Genomic DNA, 16,618 nt, shown 5'->3' with positions numbered 1-16,618 from the left:
ACTTTTCTGAAAAGACACTATCATATGTTGAGACGTTTGTTGGAAGATAACCTCTCTTTACACAGGTGTGGCCAGATGTGTGGGTACCTCAGCAGTGTGTAGTGTAGGGACTCGATATGCATCTCAACATTGACGCCTAATAAAACGATCTGTCTTGCTTGGGGTAGCTTGTGTTCTGTTATGTAAGTGCAGTTTGGCTGAATTGCCCATTTTTTGGTGGCACTTTGATTTACACATAGTGTTTCTTTAGTGGTGTAGAGAGACTCTAACTGCCATGGTTCCATATTATGGCTGTATTTTGGTGAGAGCGATAGCTGAAAGGTAAAATGTATGATCAAAGGCACAAGGTTTATTTATGATCCGATGTGTTTATTTCCATTGCTGGAGGTGTTTGCTAATAGCAAGAAGAGCAACTTCTAAGGTGCAATGGAACATTCTGTTTATTTTGCACAGTACATTGTGCTTTTGAAAATATAGTTAGATTTTTCGTTTATCTTTGTTCTTGCGATTTTCACTAACATACGGTGTACGCAAATTTTAGTAATCAAATCCCTCCAATACAGTTGTAATTCAGTGTGACTAAAAACGTTGATTCTCCTTCTTTGTTCAGAGCATCAGCGGTGGTCTCGCGTTTCCCATCGGCGGATCCGTATTTTCCAACTCGCGCTGCATGATTGCCTGCTGACCTCTGGTGGGTAGCCGGCATGCTTCCGTAGCAGAAATACCTCTGGGGTCAAGTTTCTCATTTTTCAGACATGGGAGTCGTTTTTTTTTCTCTGGCCATGGTACCCGCAACTAAGAATATTCTTGAATTGTGGTGGAGTATAAAAGGCGTATTTGTTAAAGTCCAAGGTTACTGAAGTTGAACCTTTTTTTGCTAAAGGTTTCGTGATTTCTTTTCATGAAGTAAAATATGTTGATCTCACACCGATTGCCTGGTTAATAATACAACTCTGAAAGCGCATGGTGGTGCGGGTTGTTAAAGATTTGCCTTTTTAGCATAATTTTATTTCCATAAATTCGCACTTGAACTATTCTAATCAATAAAAATGTGTTCAGATTTTGTTCTGCCTCAAAAATTGTTGTTATACATATTTTAAATATGTCATTAAGTATCAATACTTTATCTCGCCGAACTGACTTATGGTCCTGCTAGGTAACTAACTGTGTTTGCACGTCATCTTCATAATGCTTATTTCTGATAAATACGATCCATAAAAAACACAAAACAAAGTTTGTAAAAAAATATAATTGAAATACTTCATGCTTCATAACGAATGCCACTGATAACATGCCGTGTGGTCATTGTGCAGTTCCACATACCGTTAATTTTCTAACCTCGTATGACAGCAAGGTATTTGCCATATTTTCAGTGACCGTAATCGATATAGCGCACTACACATTCTTGATCCATTCCGAGAGTACATTACATGACGAAAGCAAGTATCTGCAATTGATGCCAAAGTCAGACTTTCGTCAGTGCCATGTTTGCATGCCCTTATTTGTCGGCGGTACTTTTTGTATGACTTAGTATACATTGGACAGAAAAATCCATACCTCTGTCTCATGACACTTGTAGCATGTGGCTAATTCTTCCCAGATCCCCATGATGGGATCAATGTCACCAGTGGCAGGATGCCACAGCCCACAGCAGACACTTACAACATTATCTGAATTATGTGAAGTCTCAGTTAACAAGTATGGAAACACTATTTGACAGCGAAGAAGACGGTCAACTTTCCTGTCCTTTGTCAGAGTTTAATGTTTAGTGCAACTAATATATGCTATTTGAGGGAATAGGACGTGCCTGCTGAAACGAATTCATGGGTCCTTGGCCAGTAAGCTACAACTGGGCTCATAATGCTGCAGCTGATCTCCTCCATGCTTGAATCCTCTCTGGTTACAACTTGCTCTAATGCGTATAAATCATCTATTTACTAAATAGTGTCACCAGGGAATCAAGGAAATTGTGATCTAGTTCAAAACGAGTCGAGGGATTACTTGGTAGCACTTCGACAGGGTTTTTCGAAAATCGTCTTTCTTTGGTCATTAAATGAAAGATGTTAATGTACTCCCAAATATCGAACCTGGCACACGGCTACCAGTTGAGGGCAAGACTTGTAGACTTGAGGACAGGTGATATAGCCATTTCTTGTAGGCTTTTTTTGCCAAGCACTTTGTAGCCCTTGACCTCTAACAGGGTTACTTTAGACCTGTCTATATAATTGAAAATGAATACTCCTTATTTCTGAAAAATCAACATCTGTCACCATTTCTAATGAATAATAGTCCACTCATAAATAGTTCTGGAAAGATTGTGGACTCAATGACGCACTGTCTTATGGTGTTTACAATGAGCCCATTCGTCCTGCAATAAACACTTAACTTATTCAGCAAATTGTGTGGTCCGTGTAGGATACTTAAAGAATCTTAAGCAACAGTAACGTGACCATTCTACTTTCTCACTCAAACCCCCCCTTCCACTCCCAAATTGTGTGCATCATTCCGTACAATCTTCGAGACAAACCCCTATGTTACTATATTGTGTCTAAGTTGTTTGGCCAGCAGACCTAATTGGGAAGGGTTATGTCACTCATATCTGATGTAATCCCATTGCTTATTGTCCCTTCCATAAAAGTTTTTTTTAGTGAAATGTGGAATTTAACAAGTGAAAGATCACATGTGAAGACTTTTACTATTCACTAGTAGGTGGGACCGAAGTGCCTGATCCACCATATTAATCTTTTTCTAAACTATGCCCAACAATGGGAGAATTTTTTTTTTCCTAGCCCACATCTCAAATCCTTTCAGAAGCATTCCCCAGAAAATGTGTTGACTTGTCAATTGGGCGATAGTTCACAGGATCTCTTAAACTGCCCTTTTTTCTGAAAATTGGTAGCATTTCTGCACCAAGCACGTGAATGGAATAGTCTGCTTGGATGATTGCATTAGATAGTAGCAAGCAGTAACCACTCCAAATTAATGGTTGCAATTTCTACAATGCTGCACAAATTTTGATAAGACACTATGCCTTCTTACTTTCCAGCATAGTTGGTGAGACAATTAAGGAACATTTTGGAATTTTAGGTATTGGTAAATTGGTAAGCATTGATTGCAGGGCATTGCTAACATAGCAGTTAAACCTATGAATACCATCTACCTTTATCACGTGACATCCAGGCATATCTATACCTTCCCTGTAGCCATGTATAATAAGTTGCCAAAGGTATGGGAAGCTTTGTCTTCAATTGCTTCCAGGAACTTCGACCAATGCTGCTGGGCCCAATTATAAAAGGAGCAACTATACAAAGGCGATATAAAGTGTGCAGTTGTAATTGCTGGTGGATTCTTATGGTATTTAATAAACCATGTGTTTTAAGGGTAGGTTGCAGAATAAGACACATTTGAGTAAAGCTGTACTCTAAACCTAACTCAGATTTCCTGTTGACGCCTTCTGGGATGTTTTAAATATCTGTATGTCTTAGAAAGCCATAGTATTTCAATCGATCCGCTTTGTGCTTTGTTTGGCTTTACATCTAGACCTTTACAGAAACCTGTTTAATATCCGGTTTACTTGTGTTCTGCTTAATGTGGATATCCGTTTCCCTTTGGTGATCTTTTCAAATTGAATGCTTGCAACATAGCGCCTACGGATGGTGCTGCATGGTGAACCTTTAACTTTTTTTCGTTTCTTTACTCTTATCACTCTTTTTCATTCTTTGATTGCCATGTACATTGTCCCAATCCGCATGCACGGAAAACGCCATTTCCCAGGTTTCTTGTGTTAAGGATGGACCTTCCGAACCTCCTTCAAAAACACGTCCTAGAGCCAGGTTCATAAAAAGCAGTTTATTCACACCCAATGCATTTCAAGCCAATCTGGCTCTTCGTCAGGGGTAACTGAAAATTATAATATGCATATGAATTAGTATAGCGTCCTGTTTTTTCGTACACAATTTATTTGCAAAATACTCCCATTGTCACTGTCGCCTATGTGCATAAACTAAATTGTATACATTTATTACGCTGTCCAGCTACGAAACTTTCTTTTGCCTTAAAGCAAACTCCTTTAATTCAACACACAATCAGTATTTACTTTTCATTTACCCGCATACGTCGCACCCCTTCAGATCAACCCCACTTACTCCACTGCGTCGGTGTAAAAACCTTCCTTCCATTATCTCCACTCCAATACTCCTTCACCTAATTGCACCCTCCTATGTCTTTACCACTGATCTTCTTTCCACTCTCTTCAATCGCGACCCTCCACTCAATCCAAACTGTGCCTTTCAAATCTCCCCGTTACCAAACTCCCATATTTTACCCTCCTCCGCTGTACTTTCATTTCCCTGTTTCCTTAAATGTCTCCAATATACCTGCTAACAATCCATCGTTCTGATAAAGATCAGTCATACTCACTCGCAAGAGAGATAATCCTTAAATCTGCGGTTCACCTAGTTTTTGACCCCGTTTCCGCCCCTCTCCAATACACTGCAACACTTCACCACGTGATTACCACCTGGCCTTACAAGTTCGCCCTCTTTCGCTTAAAGCACTCCAACGCCCATATTGCATCCTTTCCTCCTATCACTTTACCCGGTGCCCATAACATGTGCGTAGTATCCACATTGTCAGTGTAACCATAAAAATGATCAAAACCTGCTGGAATCATTGTAATCGTGATAACATAAATAGTGGACATCATCAACAGTTCAGTAATGTTCTGACTTCTCCAAAATAAACTTGCTCTCCAAACACAGATTTTCCGCCCTTCATGTGGAAAACAATTGCCATTATGGTTGTTCCTTTCATTGTTCGATTTTTATTTTTTGGATGCTAACCCGGGGGCTGATTTTTGTGAAACATATATGGATGGGTTGCACACCACATATTTTCGCTGATTTTCAAAAATTCATCCAGGTATGTTATATTTCAAACTTGACTTTGCGTGCTCACTGGAATCGTGCTCAGCCCAAGCGTCACGTGTTTAAACTAAAAAACATCCTAAATGGAACACTTCTAGGTCCCAAACCAATGGCACAGCCATATACTGCATTTAGCAGTCTATTTTTTATTCATCTTTTTTCGTTTCTTTACTTTTTACTCTTTTTCTTTCTTTGATTGTCCAGGTACACATGTACATTGTCCCAATCCGCATGCAATGAAAAAGCCATTTCCCAGGTTTCTTGTGTTAAAGATGGGCCTTCCGAACCTCCTTCAAAAACACGTCCTAGAGCCAGGTTCATAAAAAGCAGTTTATTCACACCCAATGCATTTCAAGCCAATCTGGCTCTTCATCAGGGATAACTGAAAATTACAATATGCATATGTATTAGTATAGCGTCCTCTTTTTTTCATACACAATTTATTAGTTGCAAAATACTCCCATTATCACCGTCACCTATGCGCGTAAACTAATTTGTATACATTTATTACGCTGTCCAGCTAGAAAACTTTTTTTTGCCTCAAAGCAAGCTCATTTAATGTGACACAATCAGTATTTACTTTAGTAAAGGTTCAACACACATTCCCTCCCAAACCATTTGTGATACCACAGTTGGCCCTTATCTTTGCTCTGATGTTCCTCATGTGCACTCCCTTTGAACTGTTGCACAGCTGCTCATTGCTTCTTAGGACTCACAAGAATGACTTCCTGATTGCAGTCACTTTAGCTCCTCACAAGTGAACTCGAGGCTCTTTCGTTACAACCGCCCTACACCACCTTTATCCCCAAACAAACAAGTGCCGAGTACTCAGACAGCCTTATAAAAGTAGTGGCTTCTTTAACATAGGGAAATCAGTCACTATCTCCACTGTTCCTTGCCCCTCCTCACCGCTCGAAAGAGTAGGAGGCTCAATTGACAAGACTCCAAAAGAGCATTAAGCTTCTAAATTGATTGCACCAAAGACCATTGAGTGGATGATATGCTTTTTGTGGGGTTTTCTGGGGCATAGAAAGGCAAGGAAGTGCAAAAAAAGGAGCCTGTTGTGGTGGATAGTGGTGCTGACTGTACATTAAGGTCTGCTGCATATTGGCCGAAGAGCAGCCTTCAGAGTGCCTGCGAGTCCATTCCACCAGGGCTGAGCTGCCACCACTATGTTGGTATGCAGTCTGGACATCTGTTAGGCCACAACGTCAGAGTACACGTTAACAAAGCACTACTTTCTTGACGGCCAATTCTGTCGGGATGGGCATCTTACCCATACAGTCCTTCAAGACTTGTTGGTCTGAGCCCACTCCGCTGACACTCCACTGACTCTCCACTCACTCTCCACTCTTTGGAGTTACTGATTTGGTATCTATTCTAAAGGTGAAAAATCTGGTTAGACGTATCCATCAGAAGAAAAGCTATTTTCCTTCGGTATTTCTTTCTGGTGTATATACTCTAACCGCAAATTCCGCACTGCCTTCCAACCTCCCTGTTTTGTGGAGTGATTGCTTTTTACCATCTAAAAAGTTACCAAATTGAAGATCTGCATATGGGTACGGGCAGTTATTTTGTGTGCTGAGCGTCCAAGGGCATAGAAGGAGAAACGCAAAAAATTAACGTTGACGCGCAAGGGTGGTGCTTGTATGCTGCTCCGCTCTGTCACTTTGCACTCCTTGGCTGTACACAGGAGCGCTGTTGAAAATGTTCAGATCCAGTCTGGCTAATAGTGATATTCTAAAGGTGAGGAATAGGAGTATCAGTAGAAAGAGTGTAACCGAAAGTAAGTAACTTGTTCATCACGTGTTTATTGTGTAAATGCGTGATTTGCTATTTAAATTTGACATTTTTGAAAGTGGTGTAAATTGCATATTTCATTCCTTGTTTGTTTAGCATAACGGTTTTAGAAATCTTACCAGTATAAAAAAAAATCTTTGAAACTCCTGTCCAGTCCTGAAACATTCCTATCGGTCTACAATGCCACACTTGCCTTTAGTAGAGCAAGCAATAGCTTTGCTTTTGATAGCTAAAAAAATCCATTTCAAATACATCTAGTAGAACTGAGCCCAGGGCGGCTCTCTTCTCTTATTGGCCCTAGTTAAGGAAAAGGGTGGTAATGCTTCCGTAATATTTATAACTCGGTGATGGAGCGAGGAGGACTCTTGGGGCGGTAACTGCGGCACTGGCACTGGATTGTTGACATGGTTAGAACTATTGAAGGACTGTACTTGCTACAAATATCAGATCATGCCCAATACTGCTGGGTTTGGACAGGCCGCAGATGTGGAATAGCATTTTGTTTCATGTGTTTTTAATTATTAGTTCGAAGTTACTGATCTCAGTGCAACAAATCTGTACTAGAAAGCAGTACGTTTATCTTAATTGCCTGCTTCTACATATTATGTGCGTCTAAGTAATAAACTGCTACACTTAAACTTTTGGTATGCATTTTCATGTTTTCTCCATTTTATTCTTCTAGCTATCTTAATGCGATTCAGACCATGTGTCCCCATATTCTCCGTTATTTAACAACAGCTGTCATCACCAACAAAGATGGCAGAAAACGAAGGCAAGTCCTTAAAGATCTGGTTAAAGTCATTCAACAGGTAGGAATTCTAAACTTTTTTTTATTTACATTTGTTTTCAAGTTGTGATGTAGACCATTTTCAAAGCGTGCACTCTTCAGTAGTTTCCTGGCCTTTCTTGTGTGAATCTGAACTGCAAGTGCTATATACATATTTAACTGTTCACCTTGCTTCTTTCCTGTCATTTATTCTTTTAGTTTTAAGTTTATTACTGGGTGTATTGCACTTACTGATCACTGATTGGTAGCTTTTTGTTGGGGTTTCCTCTTCATTGAGACCTTTCTCTCCAGAATAGCACCTGAAATAAAACGACTTAAAATTGGGTGAAAGTTTAAGTTCCACTAAGCCAGACTCGGCGAATGCATTGAAATATTTTAGAAGTTACACGTTTTGTATCTTTCTTTGCTTGGTCAGTATATGAAATAGCTGTTACAACGCAGAAGCCCGTTGCCTGCTGTGTCTTTGTTGGTATAATCTATGGCAGTCAAGCAGGAGCGCTCCTTAAGTCTCATAAATAATTCCATTTAAGCGCATACTGAAAAGCAAGTTACATTCCATTTAATTGAACGTCAAGTCAAGTCAGAATTTATATAGCGCACTACATACCCAGAGGGTCTCAAGGCGATTGAAGAAGGGGGGAGGTTTACTTATCGAATATCCAGGTTTTAAGCTGTTTTCTGAAGGCTAGGTGGTTTTGGGTAAGGCGGAGGTGAATGGGAAGGGAGTTCCAGGTTTTGGCCGCTAAGTAGGAGAAGGATCTCCCCCCCCCCCCCCCCCCCCCCCCCCCCCCCTTGGAGGGTGGGAGTGTAGAGGGAAAGGCGCGTGTTGAGGCAGTCAGGTCCAAGTTCATAGAGGGCTTTGTGTGCGTGGGTGAGGAGACGGAACGTTATCCTTTTGTTGACGGAGAGCCAGTGAAGGTCTTTCAGGTGACCGGAGATGTGGTCTGTGCGGGGGATGTCTAGTATGAGTCTGGCTGAGGCGTTTTGGATGCGTTGGAGTTTTTTCAGCAGTATTGCGGTGGTGCCGGCGTAAAGGGTGTTTCCGTTGTCCAGGCGGCTTGTAACCAGTGCGTGGGTGACCGATTTTCTTGTTTCGGTGGGGATCCAGCTAAATGTTTTTTTGAGCATGCGTAGGATGTTGAAGCATGATGATGAGACGGCATTGATTTGTCTGGTCATCGAGAGAGAAGCATGATGATGAGACGGCGTTGATTTGTCTGGTCATCGAGAGAGTGGAGTCTAGGATGATGCCCAAGTTCCGTGCGTGGTCCGTCGGTATGGGAGCTTTTCCTAGGGCCGTTGGCCACCAAGAGTCGTCCCAGGTGGAGGGGGATGCACCTAAGATGAGGAATTCCGTTTTGTCAGAGTTCAGTTTCAGACGGCTGTGCTTCATCCACTCGGATACTTCTTTCATCCCTTCATGAAGGTTGGTTTTGGCGGTGGTTCTAATATAAACTTCTGTTTTATATTATTTTGAATAAGCGCACTGACTTGAGTGAAGTTTGTCGAAGTTGCCACTCACCCTCTCGATCGTGAACAAAGAGCATTAAAATAGTTTTGATATTTGTAAATATTGACTTGTTGAATTTCGTTTTGAGAAAACTTTGGGGGCTTGTCAGAAAGCACTGTTAAACTGGACTCAGCCGCTTGTGTTTTTATCATAATATACCTCAAATGTATTAATCTGAAAACCTCTGCTCCCAGTAGCAGTAAGGTGTCTAATGCATTTTTAGTATATAGCCTCAGCTGCTTATCCTAAGAATTAAAGGGTAAAAATATTTATTGGAGTGCCCTAAAAGCATTTCCTGTCAATATCTAGACAACTACAGTGTCTGCTTCCTAGCTACAGGTCGCACTCCATTGTCTCTGACGTGGGTAGGTGGGTCCCCAAGAATTCAACTAGCACTGCCTCAAGGCAAATGTTTTTTTTAAATATTTGTGCTATACTTAACATCTCCCACTGGGTGTGCCTGAGTGCCTGCCTTTTTTCCAGGACACTAGAATTCCACGCTGCTTTGTGTATGAATTTGCAGCACTTCCTACAGGTTCCCTGCATATTTTGTGAATATCTACTGAAATATTTTGTAGCCCAAGTGGGTGATTTGTGAATAAAAGCGCTGCACATAGAGTGCAGCTCCATACCAGGCACATGAACTTTTAACTGGTCTCTTCCCTGAAACATTCAGGCATTTTGCAGACGATAGTTTTGCCTGTAGAGGTGGGCAGTAGAGACTCTTTGTCATGAAAATGTTGTGCTTCACGATCTTCATTTACAAAGGACGCTGTTCTCAAAGTGCAAAAAGAATAATTGATGGACAGAATGCAGAACAATGTCGTACATTCACCCCAGTACAGAGACCTGGGCCTAAATCCATCCTATTTCTGCTCCCCATGCCATTCCAGTTTGAACCCGCCCATATGCCAATCAGTTTTGACCCTGCGCCTAATGGGAACAGTCAAGCCCGAACTGCCAGACCAGGTCCTCTCTGGACTGGAAACAAGCATGCTAGGAACTGTTTCGGGGTTTCACCCCTCATCAGCCAGAATAGCTTTAGTCCAGTGGCATGGAAAGCATGTGTCCCACTTCTGGGCATACCCGTCCCACTCGGCGTGACAAACGCAAAAACAACAATCAATGGACAGAATTCAGAACAATGTCATACATTCACCCTAGTACAGAGATCTGGGCCTAAATCCATCGTTTTTTTTGCTCCCCATGCCATTCCAGTTTAAACCCAGACATTTGCAAATCAGTTTTGACCCTGAGCCCAATGGGATCAGTCCAGCCCAAACTGCCAGGCCAGGCCCTTCAAGATCACCCTAAATTTACAAGAATCCTCTGCATGGTGCACCCTAAATTTACAAGAATCCTCTGCATGGTGCACCCTTTTAACCCCTTCGGTGCTCATGACGAGCTCATCTCGTCATGAGGCACGGTTGAGCTGTGCTTATGACGAGCTGAGCTCGTCATGAACAATGGGGCTCAAAAATAATCAGCACAGGAGGGGAAAAGCCATAGCAGCCAAGGTGTTGAAGACCGGCTGCTTTAAACCTTAAGGCATCCCACAATTGTAATAAATGTTCAACAGCGTTGTTCGACAGGGCTGTACTTAAGTGGAAATTGCAAATTCCAAGGGACCTACAGCGTGAACCCAAACTATACTAGGAACTGTTTTAATGTAGAACTGTGGTGCACTGAGACACTTTTTGTATTGAGATATTTGTATAAAACATGCACACTGTTTACCTGAGCCGAAACAAGCATACATGTACACAAACTATATTACTCTGCTAGAATAATACGGCACAGTGAACATCAGTATTGTGTATCATCGGATCTTGGTGTTCATAAAGACTGAGTTGCGGCCGCTCCCCAGCATCCTCCGAACACCACCACTCTTCACACCAGCTCTCGTCCGGTTCGCCAGTTTCGCCTGGTGGTCCCGCGTCTTCTGTCTCGGGTCCCGCGTCTTCTGTCGGGTCCCGCGTCTTCTGTCTCGGGTCCCGCGTCTTCTGTCTCGGGTCCCGCGTCTTCTGTCTCGGGTCCCGCGTCTTCTGTCTCGGGTCCCGCGTCTTCTGTCTCGGGTCCCGCGTCTTCTGTCTCGGGTCCCGCGTCTTCTGTCGCCTCTCTATCTCTTGGTCCACGTACAGGGTCCGTCCTCACTCTTCAACTTGCTTCCTGTCTCCAGCGCGCCACCGGTCTCCGACACCTCCCCTTGCAGTCGGCCTCCTTTCATTGGTCCAGCGGGAGTGTTTCCGGAGTCCTTCTTTGTTACTTCCGGGTTACCGTTGACGTCGGCGTTTCGCTGTGGACAACCATAAGGGGCATGGTTGTTGTAGTTCCCTGACAAAGTCCCGGTCTCGACGTGAAGCCCATTTCGGCAACTCTTTATTTATTTATTTGCGGTTTTTGTAAAGCGTGACACTCATCCCATGGGATATCACGGCGCTGAAAACCAGGGAAGCTGCTGAAGTGTATACTGAGAGATTTACAGTTTAGGGAAGAGGTAAGTTTTGAGTTTCCTTCGGAACTGGAGAAAGTTGGTGGTGTGTCTCAGGTCAGAAGGGAGCTCATTCCACCTTTTAGTTGCAAGGTAAGAAAAGGAGCGTCCGCCAGTTCTGACCCTATAGATGCGTTTAGATTTCGCCAGGGCTGATTGGCATGATCGCAAGTTTCTGTTGGGTACATAGAATTCGATCCTCCCTTGGAGTATCGAGGGGCCTGTTCCATGTAAGGTTTTATGAGTAGTTTAAAGGCAGCCCTCTGGCGCATCGGGAGCCAGTGAAGTTTATTTAAGCACTAAGATGTCGAATCTCGTTTGCCTTTGAGGATAAGTTAGCCGCTTGGTTTTGCACAATCTGTAAGCGGGAGAGTAACTGATCGTTCATCCCATTGAAAAGTGCGTTGCCATAATCCAGGCGACTGACCAGTAAGGCCTGCGTGACAGACCGTCTGCAGTCCAGGGGTAACCAGGGAAATATTTTGGCAAGAAGTTTGAGTATAGCGCAACTCTTACCACAGAGAGATCGAACGTGGTCCTTCATGGAAAGTGCGTCATCCATGATGATTCCCAAGTTCCTGGCATGTTGTTCAGGGATGGGGGCCGTTCCCAATGAAGATGGCCACCATGTGGCGTCCCACACGTGTTTTGCTCCCGCGAACAGTATGATCTCCGATTTCCCTGCATTCAGTTTCAGAAAATGCTTGTGCATCCATTGTGCCGTTTCTGTCAGGCAGTTGTGTAATTTGGTTTTGGTTACCTCGGGTCCCTCGTCCATAGCCATCACCAGCTGTGTCGTCTGCGTAGGAGCAGACGCCAATGCCCCACTTCCTTCCAATGTCGGCCAGAGATGAAACATAGACATTGAAAAGGGTGGGGCTCAAAGAGGCGCCCTGTGGCACCCCACAGCTGATGGGGATAGGTCTGGAGTGGGATTGTCTAATGTGTACTGCCTGAGTACGGTTGGTGAGGAAGGAGTGTAGCCAATTTAAAGTTATGGATTGAACTCCCTTACTCCGGAGTATGTGTAGTAGGCAGTCGTGGGAAACTGTAACAAACGCCGCAGACAGGTCGAGCAGCATCAGTGCCACCCCTCCACCTTGGTCGGTGGAGGATCTGATACTGTCCGACACTGCCAGCAGCGTTGCTTCGGTGCTGTTGTTGACTCTGAACCCAGTCTGAGATGGGTCCAGAAGGGAATTACTTTCGAGGTACCTGGTCAGCTGTGTATTGACCAGTTTCTCCAATGCTTTAGAGAGATAGGGAAGCTGAGAGATGGGTCTATAATTCTCAGGATTGAGAATATCAGTTCCCGCTTTCTTCAGAAGAGGGGTCACAGAGGCATGCTTCCAAGCATCAGGGAAAGTGGCTGTGCTGAATGATTTATTGAAAAGTTGAGTGATTAAGGGACAGAGCGTAGATGCAATTTTCGAGAACACAAAATGGGGACAGGGATCTGAGGGGGATCCAGATTTAATTGTGTTCAAGGCTGTTAGGACCGCTTCTGTAGAGAGTGGTTCAAAGCTGGTGAGACGGGGTCCAGTTTCTAGGTCTAATGGATCTGTAGACACTTCTAGTGTAGAGACAATTTTAGGTGGGTTGTCTGGGTGACTGATATTTTGAGGGGTGAAGGTGGAGTATATTTTCCTGATTTTTTCCGAGAAGAATGTGCTAATGCGTTCACAGGCCTCAATCGAAGGAGTAAGTGTTTGTGAGTTGCTAGAAGGTTTACTTAGTTCCTTCACTATTTTGAATAGTTCTTTTGCTGAATTACAGTTATCTTGGATGCACTGTGTAAAATAATCCTTTTTTGCCTGTTTAATGGCGAGGGCTAGTGTGTTTAGTGTTTGCAATATACCCTTGTCAAGTAAGGCGACATTATGACAGATAGGGGAATCCTCTGAAAATATGACCTTGTCTTTTGGGAAGTTTGATTCTTTTTTTTTTTTTTTTTTTTTTTTTTTTTTGGCAAGACCTTTATTGAAAATCAAGCATTTGACACAGCATGAGCCTACAACCCGGAGGCCGGCTCGCTACGTTTATTCCATTAACCATCATTGTGATCCAATGTTACACATGTTCCAGAATATTGCAGGGTATCTCACGTATGGTTAATAGCTGGCATTCGAACTGAGTCTCACTTTTTATAACAAGAACATTAAACAACATACCCCAATTCGGCCGTATCGTGTAATCCTAATGTACTACCCAGCAGTCGTGTAGATACACCTAGAGTCCCTCTCCTCCCGCCGTCATCTCACACCTGTCCCATCAGCACTCATGCAGTCATGCAACCCATTCAGTCCATGTGTGGAAGTTCCTCAGTATCCTGCAGTGATGTCAGATAATCCTCTAGATAAACCCACATGTTTTTTGGACGTGACTTAGCTGGCAGCAGTTCTTCGTAAGTTTGTAACTTGTCACGACAGGTGGACATGTCATGCAACCATGTTTTTAACTTCGGCACTTTGCGACTATGCCAGCATTTTGCCACTTGTCTCTTAGCCAACAAGAGTGCTATCGCACAGAACTTCTTCTTCAAGGCTCTTAACTGCGGCACTATCCCCAGTAAGCAGACTTTGGGTGTGCAGTGTACCTCCTCCTCCAGCATGGTAGATAAAGTATTAGTCACCTGTCCCCAGTATCCTTCCACCTTGGCGCAGTCCCACGCTAAATGTGCAAAGCCCGCACCCTCCTTGTTACACCTCTTACATCTGTCCTCCTCTTGAAGCCCAAATTTAAACAGTTTCTCTGGTGTGTAATATACTTGATGGAGGAATTTAAAGTGAATCAGCCTCAGATTACCATTCGGTGTGAGTATTTGTGTCAGAGCGCATGTGTTAGCCCATTCCTCAGCAGATAATGGTGCGTCTAGTAGTGCATCCCACCGCTCTTTCGCTTTCATCACTTGTCCGTCCAGTTCCAATTGTGCGGCCGAATACAGCCTGGACACCAGGTGTGATAAATCATTAGTTGTGATTAACAGTTGCAGTGGTGTAAGGCATTGCGGCTCCGAAGGGAACGTAGGGTAGTGCTCCCTCAGGGCTCTAGTGAGTCTGTAACATGTGAAACGGAACATGGATGTTTGGTTACTAACATAACTTAGATTGTCTAAGCCCACGAATTCCCCATCTCGGAACACGTCTCCCATCCTATCGATACCGGCTTTGGCCAGTAGAGACATTCCGACGCTCTCCCCAGTTACCGAGAGCTCCTGGTGGTGGTGTAGCATCATGGCTGGTGCATATAGCGGGGTCTTGTGTGCTAGTTGCCCTAATTTATGCCAGGCTTTGACCGTGGCATCTACCGTGTTGATATCCCTAGCATGTAGCGGGGGGCGGGTGTGTGAGATGATAGCCGTGAGTGGAATAGGGTGTGCGTCGCTCTCCTCTATAGCGGTGTGGGTGAGGTATGGAACTGCGTGATACCAATACGCCGCATATTGTGCCTGTGCGCACAAGTAATACAGGAGAAAGTCCGGTACCCCGAAGCCACCTCTTGCAAGTGGAAGTTGCAGAGTCCGTAGATCCACACGTGCCTGTTTACCCGCCCAAATCAAGGTCCGCACCAAGGAGTTTATATGTCGGAAGATAGCCTGTGGTGGAGTGATCGGTATGTTGTTAAACAGGTATAGCAGCTTTGGCAGTATGTTCATTTTGACAATCGCTATCCTGTCCGCCAATGAAAGGGGCAGGTGTATCCAACGTTGTACACTGTCCTCCAGTTTCGTCAGCACCACTCCGTAGTTTGCCCTGAGCACCTCATCCGGATCCCTGTGGTACATGACCCCTAGGTATCGTATAGGGTCCTGTTGCCAACCCAGCGGAAAGTCCACCACAAACTCAGAAGTGGTGTCCGTGAGGGGTATTATAGATGATTTGGACCAATTTATGGCTAGACCCGAATGCCCCCCGAACCTTATGTATTCCCTGAGTATGGCGTTCAAATGAGTCTCCGGGTCCCGGACGTATAGCAACATGTCATCTGCATATAAGGAGATGTGAAGCGGCCTGGCTATGAAGTGCAGTGCCGATTCCCTGTAGTTCTGTCGTATCAGACACGCCAAAGGTTCTAGTGCTAATGCAAATAATAGCGGCGAGAGTGGGCAGCCTTGCCGCGTCCCTCGCTCAATCGCAAATTGGTCCGAAATGTACCCATTAATTCTGACCCTAGCATTTGGTTTCGTGTAAAGCAGGGTGACCCATTGCACAAAACGTTTAGGGAACCCCATTCTATTGAGGACAGTGATCATATACCTCCATTCAATAGAGTCAAATGCCTTCGCCGCGTCTAGCATGACCGCTACAGCTTTGACTGAAGGTTGTAGATAGTGCGATAGTGCAAATAGAGTCCGGGTGTTATGTGCTGTTGACCTGGTGGGCACAAAGCCGGACTGATCCGGTAGTACCAGACTAGTCATCAGTGGTGATAGCCTCTTGGCTATAAGCTTAGCAAGAATTTTCGAGTCTACGTTGATTAAAGATAACTGTCGGTACGAGTCACACTCCTCCGGATCTTTAGATGGTTTCAGGAGAGCTATAATCATGGCTTCGCGTAACGTGGGGGGGAAGTATGCCTTTCTCAAAGGAGGTGCCATACATATCTACTAAGTGTGGCGCAAGTATGTCTGCATATTGTTTGTAAAATTCCGGGGTGAACCCATCCGGGCCAGGTGCCTTGCCATTCGGAAGTGAGCCTATTATCTCTTTAACCTCATCTGCCGTGATAGGCCTTGCTAAGTACTCCCTGTGTGCATCTGACAGCCACCCTATCGCTACATCGTGCAGGTATGCGTATGTGTCATCCGCCGGAGCAGTGGGTTGGGATTTGTATAGGGATCCAAATGAATTTACAAAGCATTTCAGTATGTCAGTAGCATGGGTTTGTGTGTCGCCCTCCCCGTTCTTTACCCTAAGTATCGTAGTCTGACCTCGACCAGTGCAGATCTTCCTAGCCAATACAGCTCCCGGCCGACCTCCTTCCCCAAAAGCTCTAGCCACATGCGTGCGATTTAAATATTTCATTTCAGAGTCTAGAAAGGCCTCGTGTTCTGTGTGTATTTCGCGAAGCTGGGCCAGGTGCGTGACATCCTGAGTCGACTCATA

The 16,618-nt window shown here is 44.1% G+C and overlaps 1 protein-coding gene across 1 annotated transcript in view; it reads left to right on the top strand.

The window, feature by feature from the left end:
* EIF3E (eukaryotic translation initiation factor 3 subunit E) overlaps window positions 1-16,618 on the top strand; it is a 231,129-nt gene that overhangs the window by 118,814 nt on the left and 95,697 nt on the right. The window contains exon 8 of the mRNA XM_086966115.1: window positions 7,408-7,534. Coding sequence (XP_086822241.1) covers window positions 7,408-7,534 — 127 coding nt within the window. The remainder of the gene's footprint in view (window positions 1-7,407; window positions 7,535-16,618) is intronic.

Source organism: Lissotriton vulgaris, chromosome 4_1 (genome assembly GCF_964263255.1).
Source record: "Lissotriton vulgaris chromosome 4_1, aLisVul1.2, whole genome shotgun sequence".
In the NCBI taxonomy this organism is placed as follows: Eukaryota; Metazoa; Chordata; class Amphibia; order Caudata; family Salamandridae; genus Lissotriton; species Lissotriton vulgaris.
This window is presented reverse-complemented; position numbering and strand designations above follow the sequence as displayed.